The sequence below is a fragment of the Clarias gariepinus genome, chromosome 2 (assembly GCF_024256425.1).
Source record: "Clarias gariepinus isolate MV-2021 ecotype Netherlands chromosome 2, CGAR_prim_01v2, whole genome shotgun sequence".
Taxonomy (NCBI): Eukaryota; Metazoa; Chordata; class Actinopteri; order Siluriformes; family Clariidae; genus Clarias; species Clarias gariepinus.
In genome coordinates, this window is record NC_071101.1 from 39,695,203 (window position 1) to 39,713,639 (window position 18,437).

The following is an 18,437-nucleotide window of genomic DNA, read 5'->3' on the forward strand; positions in this document are numbered from 1 at the left end:
GTTAAATGTCCATGATTGTCTAAATAAACTAGTAATCATACATATGTACAGTTCTGTATATACAGTACAATGCAAAAGTCCAAGGCACCATATTATTTTTAGTACTAATTCAGTATGATTATTATGTTTGCATGATTATGTACAAAATAATTCACCATTTTCAAACATAAATGAAAAAACTAAATGTAGACTCCTGGGTTTTGCACGGAAACAGAAAGTGACGAGGTTACCAGAAGAACCCATATTCTCCAGCACACACAGTAAAAACTAACAAATGTTTTTCTTACAGTACTGGGCAACATCTTGGGCACATACGAAAAAGAAATCATCAGAAAATTTTGAATGTTTTTGAAAACATTTCTACATAATAGAAACTGCTATAAAGGTCACAAAGGAGTGATAAAATAAACACAGTCAATATTTGGTGTGACCAAACCCTTAAAACCCTTGTTTTGTGAGTAAAACAGCTGGTAGGTGTTACTAAGCATGCTGGAGATTATGCCAGACTTATTCTGGGAACTTTGTCACAGCTTGTTACAGGTTCTGTTTGTTAATTGGTGATTTCTGAGGTTGGTAACTTTAAATAAACTTCTCCTCTGCAGCAGAGGCAAGTTTTGGTCTTGCCTTCCTGGGATGATCTTCATGAGAGCCAGTTTCATCATGGTGCAGTTGGCAATACTCTTCTTGCAAGAACTGTTCCAGAACCCTGACCTTCTGATCTTAAAATAAGAGCTGACTATTGTTGTTGTTATTAAACCTTCAGCATTGGTCTAAAATGTAGAAAGTAAAAAAAAAAAATAGAAGGTGTGTCCAAACTTTTGACTAGTGTATGTGTAATAATCAGGTCATATGTACAGTATGTGTAACTATCTTAACTTGGGGATTAGTTCACCTGGCTGGCTGTTTTATAGTTTCATTGAATACGACAGTAGGTGAAGAACAAAATGCTCACAATTGATTGAATTACAGCAACCCAACTCGGCGTTTAATTGCAATGTGTAATCTGCCTTCAATGTTAACCTAGATGATGCACCAAACTGATTTGATTATTGTGTTAAAATTTACCTATTTAGGTTAACTACATTAATGTACAAACACATGCCCAATAACCACCTTTCAAAGTAAGATTTGCTCTACTAAAAGAATGAAATACGTCCAATTAAACTGATCTTATAGTTGCAGTAAATTCAAAATCTGCATGCGAAGTGTAGTGTGTTTCGCCGCAGCTTTCTTTGCCCACTGGAACCCTGTGTACCAGCTGCACATGCCATCCACAGTGACCAGAATTAACTGAAAAACTTAAACTGCTTTCATCACCCTCTCAAACTAATTATAATTGTGTTATCATTTTCCATATGTGGCAGCTTACACCTCCAGGGTCTTCGTTTCGATTGTACGCTCGAGTGGCTGCATGGATTTCCTACGGGTTCTCCAGCTTCCTCGCACTCCATAAAAAAACATTAGAGTTGCTTTGATAAATTGCCTCTGCATGAGAGTGCCTCTGTAAATGACTATGCGTGATGTCTCATAGTCGGCTGCCATCTAATTATTCAAGATAAACGAAGGGACAAATTTTGAGGCCATGGAAAGCCAAAGCCTAATTCCAGTTCTGGAGACCTGGACATTCGTAGGAAGTTTAATGTAGCATTCGTTTTTATTTGTATCTTGGGAAACCTTTTAAAAAAGGATTTTCCAGGAGAAAAGTGTCTGTGCAGAATCTCTGAAGAAAGGTAAAACTGTTAATCACCCAAGGAACCTTTGATAAGATGTTTTTTAAAAGTTTATTACAACATGGTTTGGTGAGCTATAGAATTAGTTAATTGGATTTGTGTCCATTTAAAACCTTACCTTAAGAGTATTTTGCATTTCATCTCAGTGGGCATTCAAGCTAACCATCTGTAGAAGGTCTTACAAACTCAAGACTCCTGAAGTAGGTCTTTAGGTCAACTTCAACCCTCTACAGGAATACAAATTCTGGATGTAAACTAGTTTGGGGAGCTAGTCCCCAAGGCATCTGGGATGTCAATATTTTATGGGTTGGGTCCTTACGGTATCCCAAATAGGTCTTTAGTTCTGAAGACATCCTGCACTCCTGGGAAAAGGGTCCATATACAGTAGATAGTAGACTCACGGTTCACTTCATTATATACTTGTTCAACTGCATGTTAACCCAAATATCCAATTAACCAATCACAGGGCAGCAACTCGGTGCATTTAGACACATGTAGATATGGTCAAGACGATCTGCTAAAGTTCAAACGGAGCATCAGATCAGGAAAGAAAGGTGATTTAATGTACTTTGAACATTACTTGATTGCTGGTGCCAGATGGGCTGGTCTGATTTTTTTTTTTTTCTTAAAACTACTGATCTACTGGGATTTTTACACATAGAGAATGGTCTGAAAAGTAGAAAATATTAATTGAGCTGCAGGTCTTTGGGTGAAAATGCCATGTTAATGCCAGAGGTCAGAAGAGAATAGCCAGACTGATTTGAGGCAGATGGTAAGTAAGACAGTAAGACAACAGCAAATCAAATAACATTTCGTTACAACCGAGATATGCCAAAGAGCATCTCTGAATGCATGTACATGTCGAACCTTGAGGCAGATGGGCTACAGCAGCAGAAGACCACACCGGATGCTGCTTCTGTCAGCTAAGAACAGGAAACTGAGGCTACAATTCACAGATAGTCACCAATATTGGACAAGAGAAGATTGGAAAAACATTGCCTGGTCTGATGAGTCTTGATGTCTGCTGCAACATTCAGATCGTAGGGTCAGAATTTGGCATAAACACTATGAAAGCATGCATCCAGACTGCCTTGGATCAACACTTCAGGCTTGTGGTGGTATAATGGTGTAGGCGGGATTTTCTTGGCACACTTTGGACCCCTTAGTACCAATTTAGCATCATTTAAATGCCAAGTACTGTTGCTGACCATCCCTTTAAGACCATCCCTTTATGAGGATAATGCACCATATGACATAACTCAAACTGATTTCTTTCTTCTTGTGTACTGAGTTCACTGTACACAAATGGCTTCCACAGTCACCAGCTCTCAATCGAACAAAGCGCCTTTGGGATGTGGTGGAGTGGGAGATTTTTACATTATGGATGTGCGGCCGACAAATCTGTAACAACTGAGTGATGCATTCATAGCAACATGGACCAAAATCTTTAAGAATTGTTTCCAGCACCTTGTTGAATCTATGCCATGAAGAATTTGGGCAGTTCTGAAGGCAAAAATGGGTCCAAGCCAGTACTAGCAAGCTGTACCTAATGAAGTGGGCAGTGTAGTCTCTTAGACTTTTTTTTTTTATCCAATAGTCTCTTAGATTTTTATTGCAAGTTACCCTAATGTGAAAATGATTTCACGAAATATTACAAGACGTGACAGCACCTCTGATGTCTAACATTAAGACATCATAAGAATGTGGACTTCTTCAACTAGCCCTTCCCTAAGAATTTCAGTGACTAAAAATAATCTGTCTCTGGTTCATGAGGATTCTCAGGTGTTTTAAAGCAAACAGTTATAAAACTAACATCTTGTCTCCAGAACCTGGACATGTTTATCAGTCTGGCTGTTCATGACAGACCAGTGCGGTAGTGAGTAGCTCCTTGTCTCATGTTCCTAATCTACGAGTCATGCTTAGAGCACTTGGATCCTCCGCAGAACAAGCTGTACCACCAGAGATGCCCAGATGGCAGGGGGCTGGGCGTGCGTCACGGTGCGCCATCTGATTGGCAATGCGTCCACACGGTTGCGCAAAACAATCACACTTGACTATGATTGCATCTCATCTGTTTGTATCAGACTTCCCTGGATCAAACGGGTGGCCTGCGGCGGCTGGGCTTTGCGTCTTACGCACACTGTATTTGGTAGTGATGTCTGTTTCGGTTTACTGCTAGCGTGGCCAGTGAAGGGTGATTTTGTTTTCTTGTTTATTTAAACACACTTTCCTGCCATCGTTCCCAGGGGCAGATGTGCATATTGTAGTATTCGCTGTTATCCTAATCTTGCCTGTGGGACATCAAAAATCTGTACGGTGTGAGTCATTGGCATTCATATTTCTCCAGTAGGAGAACAGCGAACGAGAGAGAGAAAGAGAGAGAGAGATCTGCACACCCCTGCTTAATGTGGGTCCATGAGCAGCCGCCTACAGACTGTTGAAACGTCATTTACACAGGAGGAGGAACAGGACCGGTGTTCACACACACACACACACACACACACACAGCCAATTAATCTCCCCTGAATGATAAAACACTAGCAGATCACAGAATTCAGATTTGCTACTATATGTCTTTAAAAAGATGACAATGGTAATGTTCAGGCTGAACTCTGTTTTAGTGCCGCCAGTCCTCTTCCATCCTGTCCTCACTTTCTCACTTTCCGCTCACTGCTAATGCAATAAAAAGGTGATACGCATTAAATTGCCACTTATTGTACTCGTGTTACTAGTAAGGCAGAATTGCTCAAGGGTATTTTCTAACTAGGGATTTGTTGTTTTTTTTAAACTGTCTTGTTGGTGCTGTCTGTTCTAAAGAAGCTGTCTATGAACCAGGCTATCAATAAATACATTTTCCCTTGCATATCTATTTCACACATGATCATACTGTATGTTCTTTTCAGAATTTTCTCTGCTTTTGCTGTTATCCCCTAAGGTTTTCCACTATGCTTTAAAGCGTGGCTGTGAGGCTGTGTAATCATTCATCTACCAGAGCTCGGATAAGTAAGGAGAAGTAAGTAAAGAGACCTGGGGTACAGTCGGTGTTCCAAATCTTACCCAAGGTTGTTTAGTGGGGTTGAGGTCAGATCAGGACTCTCTTGAGATCTTCCACTTCAGCCTTGACAAGCCGTCTGCCCAAGGAGCTTGAAAGCAATGATGCTAGCAACATTTTTTTTTTAAACAAAAAAACAAACAAGGTAGGCCAACAAACAATAATACTGTATTTGTGCTATGATGACATTTGTCAAAGACATGCAGATTAAACTAATTGGCGCTCCCAAATTGGCTATAATGTGTAAATGAGCGTATGTTTGTGGGTGTGCGCTCTGTGATGGATTGACACCCCGCCTCGTACCCTAAGTCTCCTTGTAAATAGGTGGCTTAGAGGTTAGCATTGTTGCCTTGCACCTCCAGGGCCTCAAGGTTCTATTTCCACCTCGTGGAGTTTTCATGTTCTTCCTGTGCTTGATAAGTTTTCGCTGGATAAAGACTGTAGGCACATGCTGAGTTGGAGGATAGCAATGTCTCCTTGCAACTTCAGAGCTAGGGGTTTGAATCTCACTTCAGGTGTGTGTGTGTGTATGGAGGTATGTGCATGTTCTCCTTATGCTTAGGTTACCTCCCACAGTCCAAAAACATCCTTTGTAGGCTGACTTGTGTTTGCAAATTGCACGTAGTGTATGATTGTTTGTGTGTGTGAGAGAGTTCCCTGAGGATGGGCACCTTGTGCCCTGAGTTACCTGAGGATGGGCCCCCAGGTATGGAAAAATGGAAAATAAATGGACATTCCCTGGTGATAACTTAATAAAAAGCGTCAGTGTGTGTAAGGCCATACCCACGTGTTGGTGAGAAAAGACGGTGGGTCTTTAGTGCGCAGCTGCGGCTCGCATCTCACTCGTGCACTTGTTGCCGCGCAAAGATCACGTGACCGCGCTGCGCCGCGAAGAGCCGTCATAAATATGCAGAGGGAGAGAGAGCGAGCGCGATAGCGCACGCGGTACACAGCCCCGAAGCCGCACGAGCAGAGCGCGCGCTCCACAGTGCAGTTCTGATTACAGTCAGGCTTTTACACCTACAATGTAAGCGCGCGCTCCTTCATTTTTTAAGTTTATTTTTTTTGTGTTTGTGTGCAACAGTGTGTTTTTTTTTTCCCCACCTGTATTGTTTATTGTGATTGGATTAATCTTTGGAAAAGACAGAAGAAACCGGAGAGCACCCAACGTCTGCGGGAACTATGTGAAGGTACACACACACACACACACACACACACTACACTTTATTTTATATAACCCTGTGATTTAGGGTTAAAACATACTTTTGTTAATGCACTTTTTCTGGTAAAATGTTTTTTAAAGGTAAATACATTTTGTGCATTATTTCTAAACAAGTGCATTATTATTATTATTATTATTATTATTAATAGTTGGAGGAGTAGAAAAAGAGTAGTAGTTTTTGGTCCCCTTTTTACGTAAAGCTATTTAAAAAAATCATATTTGAAAAATATAGTTTTTTTTTTTACATTAAATGTAACCAGTTATAACATAAATATAAATACATATAAAATGTATTTTTAATAGAAATAAATAGCATGAAGCAAATGGTGCATGTCTGATTTATATATTTTTTTAATTTAATCCTTAAAACTGCGAGAAAAACATCTCTTTTTGATTTAGTCCGACTGAGACCTCTTGTGGCCGACCTTCAAACATGACGTATGGGCTGTAAGTCCCTCTAAACAATGCCTTCAATCAACAGTTAATCCGAAGGAATTAACATGAGGTAATCAGCCAAAATGAATCGCCGTGTTCTGATTTGATACTGCAATTAAAGCGAATGAAGTAGCATGTTCCGATAAATCAGAGCCGGGAGGAAGCGTCAAGAGTCGAGTCGCCTGTCTGTTGCTTGTCAGAGACTCATTATTCCCACAGAATGCATCTCATTTCTTTGAGTAGCAGCTGGTTAACGGTGATTCCCTAATGTGAAGACCCGAGAGGTCCCCTCTGCTGCCTTTAAAAAAAAGATTGAGTACTACCTGACATTTAATCAACTTGAACGTATCCGACTATGGGTTTGCTCATAAAATCTGTTAAGGTACTAAAAGCTTTAGAATACTGTTTACCTTAAATGCATTCAAGGGTTATTAGTTTCCATCATAAAGATAATGGTTCATCAGCTCTTTCATTTGATTCTCCAGAGATTGTGCGGTTATTCTCAGTGTGTGTCCACCGGAGATAAGACTCTTAAGTTCTAATTCACTGTCCGCAATATTTTCTCCACCGCATACAATAGATTTCGTGAGACATCCTTGGCCGCAGTGTTCCCTCCTCAGCGGCAGACATGAAGTCTGTTCTGGATGGCGTGGCGGACACCACCTTCAGGACCATCACCTCAGGGCTTCAGTACCTTGGGTCCAATGACGCCAGCTACGATGACCCCGCGATCAATGCTGATTTTGTCAAGGGCAGCTACTCCTTTCAGAAGCCGCCGTCTGCATTCCGCAGCAGCTCCTTCCCGGGTAAAGTTGGCCCGGACGAGGAACTCATCATTAAAGGGCTTCCCTTTTATCCCACCAATGGCACAGATCTGTTTGGGAACCAGAGCCTTGGGGAGGAAGGGGCCAGTGTGCAGTGTGGGGAAAACTTCATGGAAATGGAGTGCTTCATGATCCTGACTCCGAGTCAGCAGTTGGCCGTTGCGGTCATGTCTCTGACACTGGGTACCTTCACGGTTCTGGAGAACCTGTTGGTTCTGTGTGTCATCTTGCACTCACGCACTCTGCGCTGCAGACCTTCTTATCACTTCATTGGTAGCCTGGCCATGGCAGATTTGATAGGCAGTGTCATTTTTGTCTACAGTTTCTTGGAATTCCACATTTTTCAGCACAAAGATACTCCTAACGTTTTTCTGTTTAAGCTCGGAGGTGTCACGGCATCCTTCACTGCTTCTGTTGGGAGTCTCTTTCTCACAGCCATCGATCGATATATCTCAATCCATCGTCCTCTGGCCTATCGGCGTATCGTGACTCGAACCAAGGCAGTGATCGCTTTCTGCATGATGTGGGCCATTTCCATCTTCATTGCAGTGCTTCCACTTCTCGGATGGAACTGCATAACCTTGACCTCCGTGTGTTCAGACATCTTCCCGCTGATTGATGAACATTACCTGATGTTCTGGATTGGCATGACGAGCATCCTTTTGATTTTCATCATCTACGCGTACATGTACATCCTGTGGAGGGCCCACCACCATGCTGTACGAATGCTTAGTCGGACCTCGCAGAAAAGTCTGGTGGTTTACTCCACAGATGGCACCAAGGTTCAGACCACCCGACCCGAGCAAGCCCGAATGGACATTCGCCTTGCCAAGACGCTCGTGCTCATTCTGGTGGTTCTGGTGATCTGCTGGGGCCCCTTGCTGGCCATCATGGTGTACGACCTTTTCTGGAAGATGAACGACGACATCAAGACAGTCTTTGCGTTCTGCTCCTTGCTCTGCTTGCTTAACTCCACCGTGAACCCCATCATTTATGCAATGAGGAGTAAGGACCTGCGCCGGGCCTTTATGGCCATCTGTCAGAGCTGCAGGAGCAGCAGCAGCATCTCACAGCAGCTGGATAACAGCCTGGAGTCGGACTGCCAGAACCGCAACCTGCAGATCCATGCCAAACGAGCGGCTGAGAGCTGTGTCAAGACCACTGTGAAAATAGCCAAAGTGACCATGTCCGTCTCCACCGACACCTCGGCTGAAGCCGTCTAACGCCCTGGGCAGTTCTTGGGACGTGAAAAAAAAAAAATGGAAAAGGAATGATAAAAGCCATGTGCTCAATATTGGCATGAGAGCATGTCCATTTCAAGTTCAACTGTGGATCAATTTGTGACTCGAACAATCCAATATTTAATCGACAAAAGACAATAATGGGACAAGAGGGGGGGGGGGTTCTAACTCAGCACAAAGGGGGCAGGGTCATTCATTTCCATTTTTTGAATGACGTGCGCCACTGTGGCATCTTAGTATTAAAGTGCCAAAATCGTTCTCTGAAGTGAGGGCATCATTCTCAATCATGGCATCAGTTCTTGCATTGGGACTCTTACTGTGTTTGTTGTGCCATATCAATCATGCGTGGATGTCGTGAATGTTCTCATGAAGGCTTACTATATTTTTATACTTTGAAAAATCAGGTTCTTGAACAATTATTATCTTCTCTCATTTGGGACAAGGGGCTATTGATCTTATCTTTTTCGTATGACGACGTTTAAGATGTAATGTATGAAGATATTGTAAATACCTGGTAATACACTGTACTATATGTATAATCTGTTGAGTAGTGCTTTAAGATCAATCGCAAATCTCGCACTTATCCGTGAGGTATGTCTGTTAGTAATGGTAGTGACACTTACAAACGTTGGGGGACTGTCCTCCAGAACAAATATACGGTAACATGTAAAAAAAAAAAAAAAGTGTGAATATTGACTTGAATATTGTTCATTATCGTGTTAAGTCTTAATTTATGTGCCGTTGTTCTGAGCTCTTTAGGACTCCTATCCTATTGTTGCTTTTGGGTCTTCTGACTGTTCCAGAGACAGAATTTTCCTTTATGGATCGACTGTTTAGTAAAATGTGCCGTTTGCTTTGGTACAGTTTGTCGTGTTTAGTGCATGATGTGCTGGTTTCTTGAACCCAGAAGGAAGATAATGGTGAAATCACCAGAAGAAGGAAACCTTCCTGTCCTGGTTAACCAACCACATGGGCTACACTGACCTACAGGAGCAGGGAAAATACATGGACATCTTCGAGTTTAACCAGAAAGTGTAAATCTTGCTATTCATTAATAACAATATTAAACTGTAACGTGGTGTTATTTTGTGGTTTCTGTTACTGGTGTGGTCAAAAAAAAAACGGGTTAGTCCGTGTTATGTCTTCTTTTTTTATTTTGTATTTTTTTTATTATTATTATGCAGAACAGTCTCTGGAATGACGATTACGTTTCAGATTTGTTGGAAATGTTGATAGGTTTAAATGGCAATACTAATAATGATCTCGAGAAAATGTAAAAACCAGAGACTGAAAATCAATCAATCCAGCTATACCATATTTTATGTATTGTGATATTAAAAGTAATGAGATCAATCCAAAACTGTTATGTATAGCATTTTTTTTGCTATACAAAAAAAAAAAAAAGGCAAAACATTTGCAAGGTTGTGTTAAGATGGTGAAAATATGGTGTGCTGGCTACACCTCGGATAAGATAAACGTGTTGGAAAAAAAATCGATCATGGCCGCAGTCGAGTCCTAAAATAGCAGCATAAATATTATCTCATTGCATCCAATGCATCTGGAAGAGCAACCTATTTTTCCCTAACGCTTCCGCTGTATAGATTTGTAATTATACAGTGTATATTCTAAGAACAAGGTGACTCCGCAGAGCATGGCGAATGGGGTCCCTGTGACAGGGCTGAGGTCTAATAGATTAATATTACATATTAAGTCTTGACACAATCTTTAGTAATGATTCGATATTGAATAGCACTTTCCCATCTCTTCTTCTCATTTTAAATAATTATAGGCTAGATTTGCACAAATGTAACCCTGGCATTCGGCTAAATTACGCCATCAAAAGGGAATCCTGGATTTCAGTGCTGATTAGCTGATGTCAGACATGATCCTTAACTTCCTTACTGACTCTCTGCTTTTTCTGCCAATATTGTATGTGAAGTGGAGATTAAACACTGGAAAACCCTTCAAATGACTTCTGTTCCAAAGTGGCACACGGTCTGTACATGTTGATGCTGTGACGACTTGTAAATAAACGCTTTTCAATGTGGTCTGCTTTAAGATTTTCAATAAAGTCACATCTGACCGGATCTGTTTTGGGTGTATTCTTGCTTTTATCCACATTAGGCTGGGATGGGGATCTGCTGGACAAAGTGGATACTGATGATTGAATAAATAAGTTGACTTTCTTTGACAGGTATTGAAATGTGGTATTTAGAATGATCTCTAGGGTTATTGAAAAATGGCAAATCAAGAAAATGACTGAAATGGAACACAAATCAATCACTTTTTAAAAAGTTAAATAGGCAGGGTTATGGTTCCCTCTAGTGGACAGAAATGAACTGCAACCATAAAGCTTAAACTGTACATACACTATATTCTATATAGACCCTTTCCTATTCCAACATGACTATGCCACTATGTGGAAGACCTTCCTCAAACCCCATCGAGCAACTTTGGGATGAACTGAAATGGAGATTACGAGCCAGGCCTTCTCGTCCAACATCCGTGCCTGACCTCATCAATACTCTATAGATTGGGCACTTGTTTTATTTTTGTGTCCCGGGTCATCATGTAGGGATTAAATAAATATCTGCTTTAAACTGCTCCTTAAGTAAAAGTAGAAGTTCCTTAGGGAAAATAGAACTCGGGTGAAAGTAGAGGTCATGAGGTAAAAGTACAGGTTGAACAGGTTGTAAATTTGAAGGATGAACTTACCTTCAAATTTACTTAAGTATCAAAAGTACAGGGTTTGTATTAGCTTATAGTAGTCCTTTTTATAATAATAAAATTTCTCTCTCTAAACTGTAACCATGCTGTTTTCATGCTCTCTGTCTCTTTTTGACATTTGGAATTCCCATCTGCTTGTCTTTTTAATCCGTGTTTGTTTATTTCATTGCATTTTTGGAATGTCTTATGTTTATATGTGTTACCATTGTATGTTCGATGTGTACAAGAACTCCCTGGAAGAAGAGATAATGTATCTCAATGGGACATTTCTGGTAAAATAAAGGATAGATTATGAATTAAAATTAAAAAAAAAACCTCCGCTTCTAATTTTAAACAGACAGAGGTTATGTAACGCAACACGCATGCATAAATGTAATGAAGTAAAAGTACAGATACTTCCTGTATGATGTAGAGAAGTAAAAGTAAAAAGAATCCTGTAATAAAACTTCTCAGGTAATGTACAGATACATGAAATATGCATTTAAATACAGTAATAAAGTAACTGTTCTTAGTTACTTTTCAACTCTGATATTTGTAAATTATAACATCAGGTCATCATTAGTGGTGGAACGCAGTCTTTTGTACATTTTCCTGCTCTCTTGCGCCTGACCTGGGATATAAAACATTTAAATAACGAATGAGTAAATCAAATATGCAGGATTAAAAAAAAGGGATAAAAATATTATGAAGAGCAAAAGATACAGTACTTAAAACTAAGATTTTACATTATTTTACTCCTAATAAGAAATAGTCGAGGCATTATAACAGTAACAGCTCGGGTGAATCTACAGTAGTTTACAGTGATAAACCCCTCAAGCCTAAACCAGGCAGTCACTGTTGGTGCTTTTGGAGTCCTGACTAACAAAATACATCTAGAATTTAGTTCACAAATGCAAGGTATGAAGAAAAATAAATAAAAGAAGTAGAACATAGTCATTGGTGTTAAAGAGGATGTTGTAGTCTTTCGGCTGCTCCCTTCGAGGGGTCATGACTATTCGATCCTCAAAACAGCTTGGCACAGGTTTTACGGCTGGACGCAACGCTCCCATTTTATCCAGGCTTGGGACCGGTATTGCATCCACTGTCCAGGGTTTGGAAATCGGGAATCGAACCTGGGCCCTTCTGGATGGCAGACAAGAAACGTACCACTGAGCCACCAATACTCATTGGTGTTAAACATGATATAAAGATCAAATAATATGCTAAAAACAAGCACCTGCTGCTTCTTGGTGAAATCGTGCTAAAAAAAAAAACATTTAAATGACAACAATGAATCACCACCATCAATAATGCAGCTAATCTTATCGCTGCTAATCTTTAGCCAATATTAAATCAGCAGAAATACTGTGGGATGCCACATTCATCGCGATTTTGGGGAAAATGTCACATACTTGCAAATTAGTCACAGTCCATAACACTCTCCCGAGAAAAACACCAAGAAGCTCATTTATCACACTAAACACACAATTTTTGCATTTCACAGACTAATATCCTGAAAATGTATTTTCCCATCTTGTTTCTTGCACATTTACTGCATTTAAATTGTTTCATATTTTCATAACATATTTTGAGTAAGACAAAGACAAGAGACAAGATAGAATTTTAAATAATCATTATATATTTATTCCAGGAAAACAAGATGTCATGGTGTGAAAAGTAAATGCCCCCCCCTAGTTAGTCAATCAAACAAATTGAATTAATAATTTGGCTGTGTTTGTAAAGACACACACATACACACGGGCCTGATTACCGCCTGCCTGGTTTAATCTAAGCACTTTAATAGAACCTTTCCAGCATTGCGGTATAGGGTAAAAGTTTAGCACACTGAGACGCTATCAAAGGTAATTCAGGAAGAAATGAGAAAGGAAGCTACATGACTCTGGGAAAGGGATAAAAATCATTCCTACTGTATGGCTTTGAGACTTTAGTGAAACACTGACGGTCACGATCTCTCAACAGTGATGGATCCTCACTGAAGTGTCTGGTCTAATCACATTTCTCCACCAGGTCATACAGGAAGTAACAAAAGGACCCTGTGGAACTCGCTCACTTCACATAAAGTCAGTGATTATGATACCAACATTAGAAATAGACAGAGGACAGTGTCGATGAGAGAGCTGAAAAAAGCTGGTTAAAAGACATAAAACGGTTCACACAATTTTCAGGATTTTTTGAGATGATATTCTGTGGACGGAAGAGTCGGAAGTGAAAATGGATCTATTAGGGAAAATGCCTGAATTAAAGCAGTTCTGCAAATTAATGTGTAATAGACATGTATTTGTTAGGGTAGTTAGGGGGCAATTACTTTTTCACATTGGTGATTTACAGTGCCTTGCAAAAGTATTCATACTGTGTGTCATTTAATCTCAGTATAAATACAGCTGTTCTGTGAAGCCCAATTTTATTAAAAAATTTTAAACTGTAGTTGGAATCAACAAAATAATTGTTTTACATAATAAATTCCTGTTTATTCCTATTTGTATTCCTAATATATTTCTATTTGTACTATTGCGCCTTTTAAAATACAATACACATATAATGAAGTTAATAAAGTAAATTAATGAAATGTAAACAAACAACAAAAACAAATCTATCGCGAAACCTAAAGCCGATAAGACAGCGTTATACCTCCCTCTACTGGTCAACTACTGAAGTGCATCCTTGAAGCTTTTACAGTATCACAGACTTACAGTGTCAAATCAAATGTGTGAGGTTACAGAACAGCTTTATGCTTTATTATTTATTAGTTATGAGTAAATGAATAAACTCATCATGTTCCTCGTCCTTCCTGTCCTTAATGTGTACATCAGAAAACACTTGTTTTATTTCTGTTTTAAATAATGTACTGTTGTAAAAAAAGACAAACAAAAAAGAAAAACAATGCTTAAAAATATCATAAATAAAAATATATAAAAAATAATTAAAAAGTAATAAAAATAAATAACAACAATTATAATGATGATAACAACAAAAACAACAATAAAAAAGCAACAACGAATAATAACAATCCTACTACTACTACTACTTACAACAATAACAACAACAACAACAATAATAATAAAAAAAAACACTACTACTATTAATACCACAAAAACTCTACTACTACTATAACCACTATTACTTCTACTACTACTACTACTACTACTACTAACAACAACAACAACAACAACAATAATAATAATAATAATAATAATAATAATATAAAAACACTACTACTACTACTACAACTACTACTTACAACAACAATAACAACAACAACAACAATAATAATAATAATAATAATAATAATAATAATAATAATAATAATAATAATAATAATAATTTAAAATTACAATGATAATAATAAATGAGTGTTGGTGCTCTTGCCAGGCCAGTCTGATTGTATCAAGGACATAAGCATGCCAAATAAAAAAATTATAAAACTGGAATGTATATATTAATGTCAGACAAAATGACCAGATTATTTATTACAACATAAACGAACTGAATTTTTTTTTAATTGTTGGGGGGCTTTTATTTTGAAATCGTGCTACTTCCGTATTATTGTTCCTCGGTCTCGGTAATGCGTTAATCTGCTTGAAAGGTTTGAAGTTTGTCAGCTGACCGGCAGTTACAGTAAAATGTAGAAATGTCCAGTTTCTAAAGGTTTTCAGTGAGTGAATGCGGTGTCGATCGTCCGGAGCGGCTCTGATTCGCAGGAGGAGACTTTTATCAGGTAACTTTATCACCAGCAGCGCTGTGTGGCTGCGCGAGCTCTAGATTGGAGATTCTGGATCAACTGCCATATTCCTGATTTAGTCACAGTTTACTCATCACACATGACACACACACATTTATCACGGGGTGTGAGTTGTTTTCCCCTCCCAGTCTTGTTGTCCAGTGTTAGTGGGATTAGACAGATCAGACTTCCTCAGTCACTATCAGCTGACTTTCCTCTTCTCGAGTTGTTTTCTTTTCAAATGTTCTTTCTCACTGGTTGAAGGTGCAGTAGTTGATTCTATAAATAAACACACACACCCCTAAAAAAAAAAAAAAAAAAAGTATCTGGCCAAGCCTGGTAATTAATCTTAATGCTCAGCGTACCAAGACATCTTGGACCATGCTGTGCTTTCAGCTTTATTTTTCTGGTTGGAGGAGTTCAGTGTGTGGAAGAACCTCCTGAACCCCATCGAGAACCTTGGAGATGAACTGGGACGGAGATTACGAGCCGCTCCTTCTCGTCCAAGATCAGCGCCTCACCTCGTAAATGCTCCACCAGATGAATGGACACGGATTCCCACAGAAACACTGCAACATCTCGTGGACAGTCAGTCCTCCAGATAGAGTGTTGGAGCTGTTATAGCTGCCAAAGTGGGACGGAAGTAGATGTTTCAAACTTATAATACAAATAAATTGAAAGATATTTAGGAAATGATAGGAATTGTTTAGATTGGTTTAATTAATTGTCTCCGCACAATGTGTGTGTGTTACTAAGTAGCTGAGAAAACACATTTTGAAATCCGCCTTCCTTGTCACACCCCCTTTATTCTATTTATTTTTCATTTGTTCAGTCATTTTTCATTTATTGTTCATCATCAGTATCTGCAAATTGAGTGAGCGGTCAACTCGCTGGCGCTCCTCACGCTGTTTAAACATTATGCAGCCCGTACTTCTGTCTCTCTGTAGACGCTTAGCAGTCTAACGCGGGGAATTCAGTAGCTATCAGCTCAGTCTAACGGACCCCTTTTTTGGCGTAGATGATTCTGCCTGCTGTCACAGTCGGTGAGGAATGATATATAACACAAACTGTATGTATGTTTGCATTTGAGGTGGTATGTGTTGTCATTCCTCTACAATCCTACAGGGGGCGTGCTCTAAACTATTCACACATTGGCAGGCAGCACAGAATTATTAGCTTTTTTAGAATAGTAACAAAATACTGTATATTCTATATATCGATGATGGAGCTGCTCTTTATGAAGTAATGTGAGCCGGAAGGCTTATTAAAAGATACCAAAAGAGGCTGTATCTTATGTCACAGGCCGAGCGATTATTTTGTCACAACCTTATAAGAGCGAATTAGGATCGGGTGTGCTAATGCAACCAATGAAACAAGATTTTAGTTTTAAACCAGAGAAAGAGTGTTTACATGCATTAAGGTGGATCATGTTAGTATGTGCATATCATTATTAAAATAGATTAAGATATGGAAATTTCAAATGAACTATATACATTTTTCTTGCATACCTTTAGCAACTCTGTTATAATATATAAATATGTTAGCAGCTCCGGTTACCAGCATTACCCACACTACCGTTGCAGAGCTTTTTGTTCCCATTAACACTGTAAGCTGATACTGATGCAGAACTTACCGATAGCCGTGATGCTGCTTCATGCAGTTATTATACCCAGACTGTGTAATTAAATTTTACTCCTAAAATAGAAGTCAGTTAAAAAAAAGAAAAGTTTTTTTTTTACGAAGGCCAAAGTGTCAGTTTTATTCTTAACGGGTTATTTCGTTTGGTTGTTATGACAAAATGTGGCTTTTAAACTTCATTTTGTGTTTAAATGAAACTCTAAAACATCTGCTCAGTTACTGAGGTTCAATTCAATTCAATTTTATTTGTGTAGCGCTTTTAACAATTGGCATTGTCCCAAAGCAGCTTTACAAAATCGAGGCGAGGGCGATAGTGGCAAGGAAAAACTTCCTGAGATGGTAGTAGGAAGAAACCTTGAGAGGAACCAGACTCAACAAGGGACCCATCCTCATCTGGGTGAAACAGAGAGCAGGAATTGACCTGCATTCATACTGTGTGTTAGTTGGCAGGCAGTTCAGCATAACAGTTGATGTTAATTGATGTTAAAATGGAGTCCAGTTAGTTATTGAAGACTCAGGTAGACTTGTATAAAGTTCCAGTCCTGAACTATCCATGTGAAGAGATCTCCAACCAGAAGCGGGGCACCAGGATGGGTCAGACAGGTCCGAAGGGCAGAGGGAGTCTGGATCACTGGCAGCTCAGGAACGTCATGTGTAGCTTGACAGAGAGAGGGAAGGAGAGAGAGGGGGAGAGAGGGAAGAGAAAGGGAAGAGAAAGAGCGGGAGAGAGATATCAGAAGAGGAGAGATAACAGTTAGGTCTGGTCACAGTCGTATAATGTAAATGTATATTTACTGTAGAGTGCAAGCAGAGACTCCGGCAGGACTAACTATGACAGCATAACTAAAAGGGAGAGCCAGAAGGAAACACAAACATGAGGGCTCCCTGAGATGTAAAGCAAACAATCACCTCACCGTCAGCAAACCTGAGTGATCAATGAGAGTGGGGAGGACAGCATCTAAACATACCAGTTCACCTAATACTCTACGTCCATGAGTCCCCCAGATCTGCTCCTTTACGTAAGGCTAATCTATTTATAAAAAATGCTTGATTAAATAAATAAGTTTTTAGCCTGGTCTTGACACTGAGACTGTGTCTGAATCCCGAACACTATTTGGAAGACTATTCCATAACTTTGGGGCTTTGTAAGAAAAAGCTCTGCCCCCAGCTGTAGTTTTCATAATACGCGGTACTGATAAGCAGCCTGCATCCTTTGATCGAAGTAGGCGTGGCGGATCGTAAGACACTAGCAGTTCACTCAGATACTGCGGCGCGAGACCATTTAATGCTTTATATGTCAAAAGTGGTATTTTAAAATCAATGCGAAATTTCACAGGGAGCCAATGAAGTGAAGCCAGTGAAGATAAGATAGGTGTGATGTGCTCGTATCTTCTGGTTCTAGTGAGGACTAGCTGCTGCATTCTGGACTAGCTGTAGCTTGTTTATGCACCTAGTTGAACAACCAGACAGTAAGGCATTACAATAGTCCAACCTAGAGGTGATAAAAGCATGAACTAGTTTCTAGTTCAACTAGTAGCGACGATATATTTCTTATCTTGGCAATATTTCTGAGGTGAAAGAATGGTAATATATACCATATATATATCCTGGTATATATCCTGGTAATATTATCTACATGAGCTTCAAATTAAAGGCTGGAATCAATAATCACGCCGAGGTCTTTTATTGCACTTGATGGAACAGAAAGGCCATCTAAAGTTACAGAGTGATCTAGAATCTTACTTCTAGCTGCTTGTGGTCCTATGACTAGAACTTCTGTCTTATCTGGATTAAGCAGAAGAAAGTTAATTAGCATCCAATTTTTTATGTCCTGCACACATTGCTCAACT

The 18,437-nt window shown here is 39.4% G+C and overlaps 2 protein-coding genes across 3 annotated transcripts in view; both read left to right on the forward strand.

The window, feature by feature from the left end:
- The first annotated feature begins 5,727 nt into the window (after positions 1 to 5,727).
- Positions 5,728 to 10,581, forward strand: cnr1 (cannabinoid receptor 1). Its single transcript, XM_053514052.1, has 2 exons — positions 5,728 to 5,972; positions 7,020 to 10,581. The coding sequence occupies exon 2, from the start codon at positions 7,068 to 7,070 to the stop codon at positions 8,484 to 8,486; it is 1,419 nt and encodes a 472-aa protein (XP_053370027.1). The 5' UTR covers positions 5,728 to 5,972; positions 7,020 to 7,067; the 3' UTR covers positions 8,487 to 10,581.
- A 4,204-nt stretch (positions 10,582 to 14,785) lies between these two features.
- Positions 14,786 to 18,437, forward strand: part of snx14 (sorting nexin 14) — a 36,911-nt gene continuing 33,259 nt past the window's right edge. For both annotated transcript variants that reach the window (XM_053484181.1, XM_053484189.1), the window contains exon 1: positions 14,786 to 14,946. The gene's annotated coding sequence lies outside the window, so the exon portion shown is untranslated. The remainder of the gene's footprint in view (positions 14,947 to 18,437) is intronic.

Excerpts from the sequence above, each read along its gene's own strand:
- cnr1 (XM_053514052.1), top strand. The coding sequence starts at position 7,068 with ATGAAGTCTGTTCTGGATGGCGTGGCGGACACCACCTTCAGGACCATC.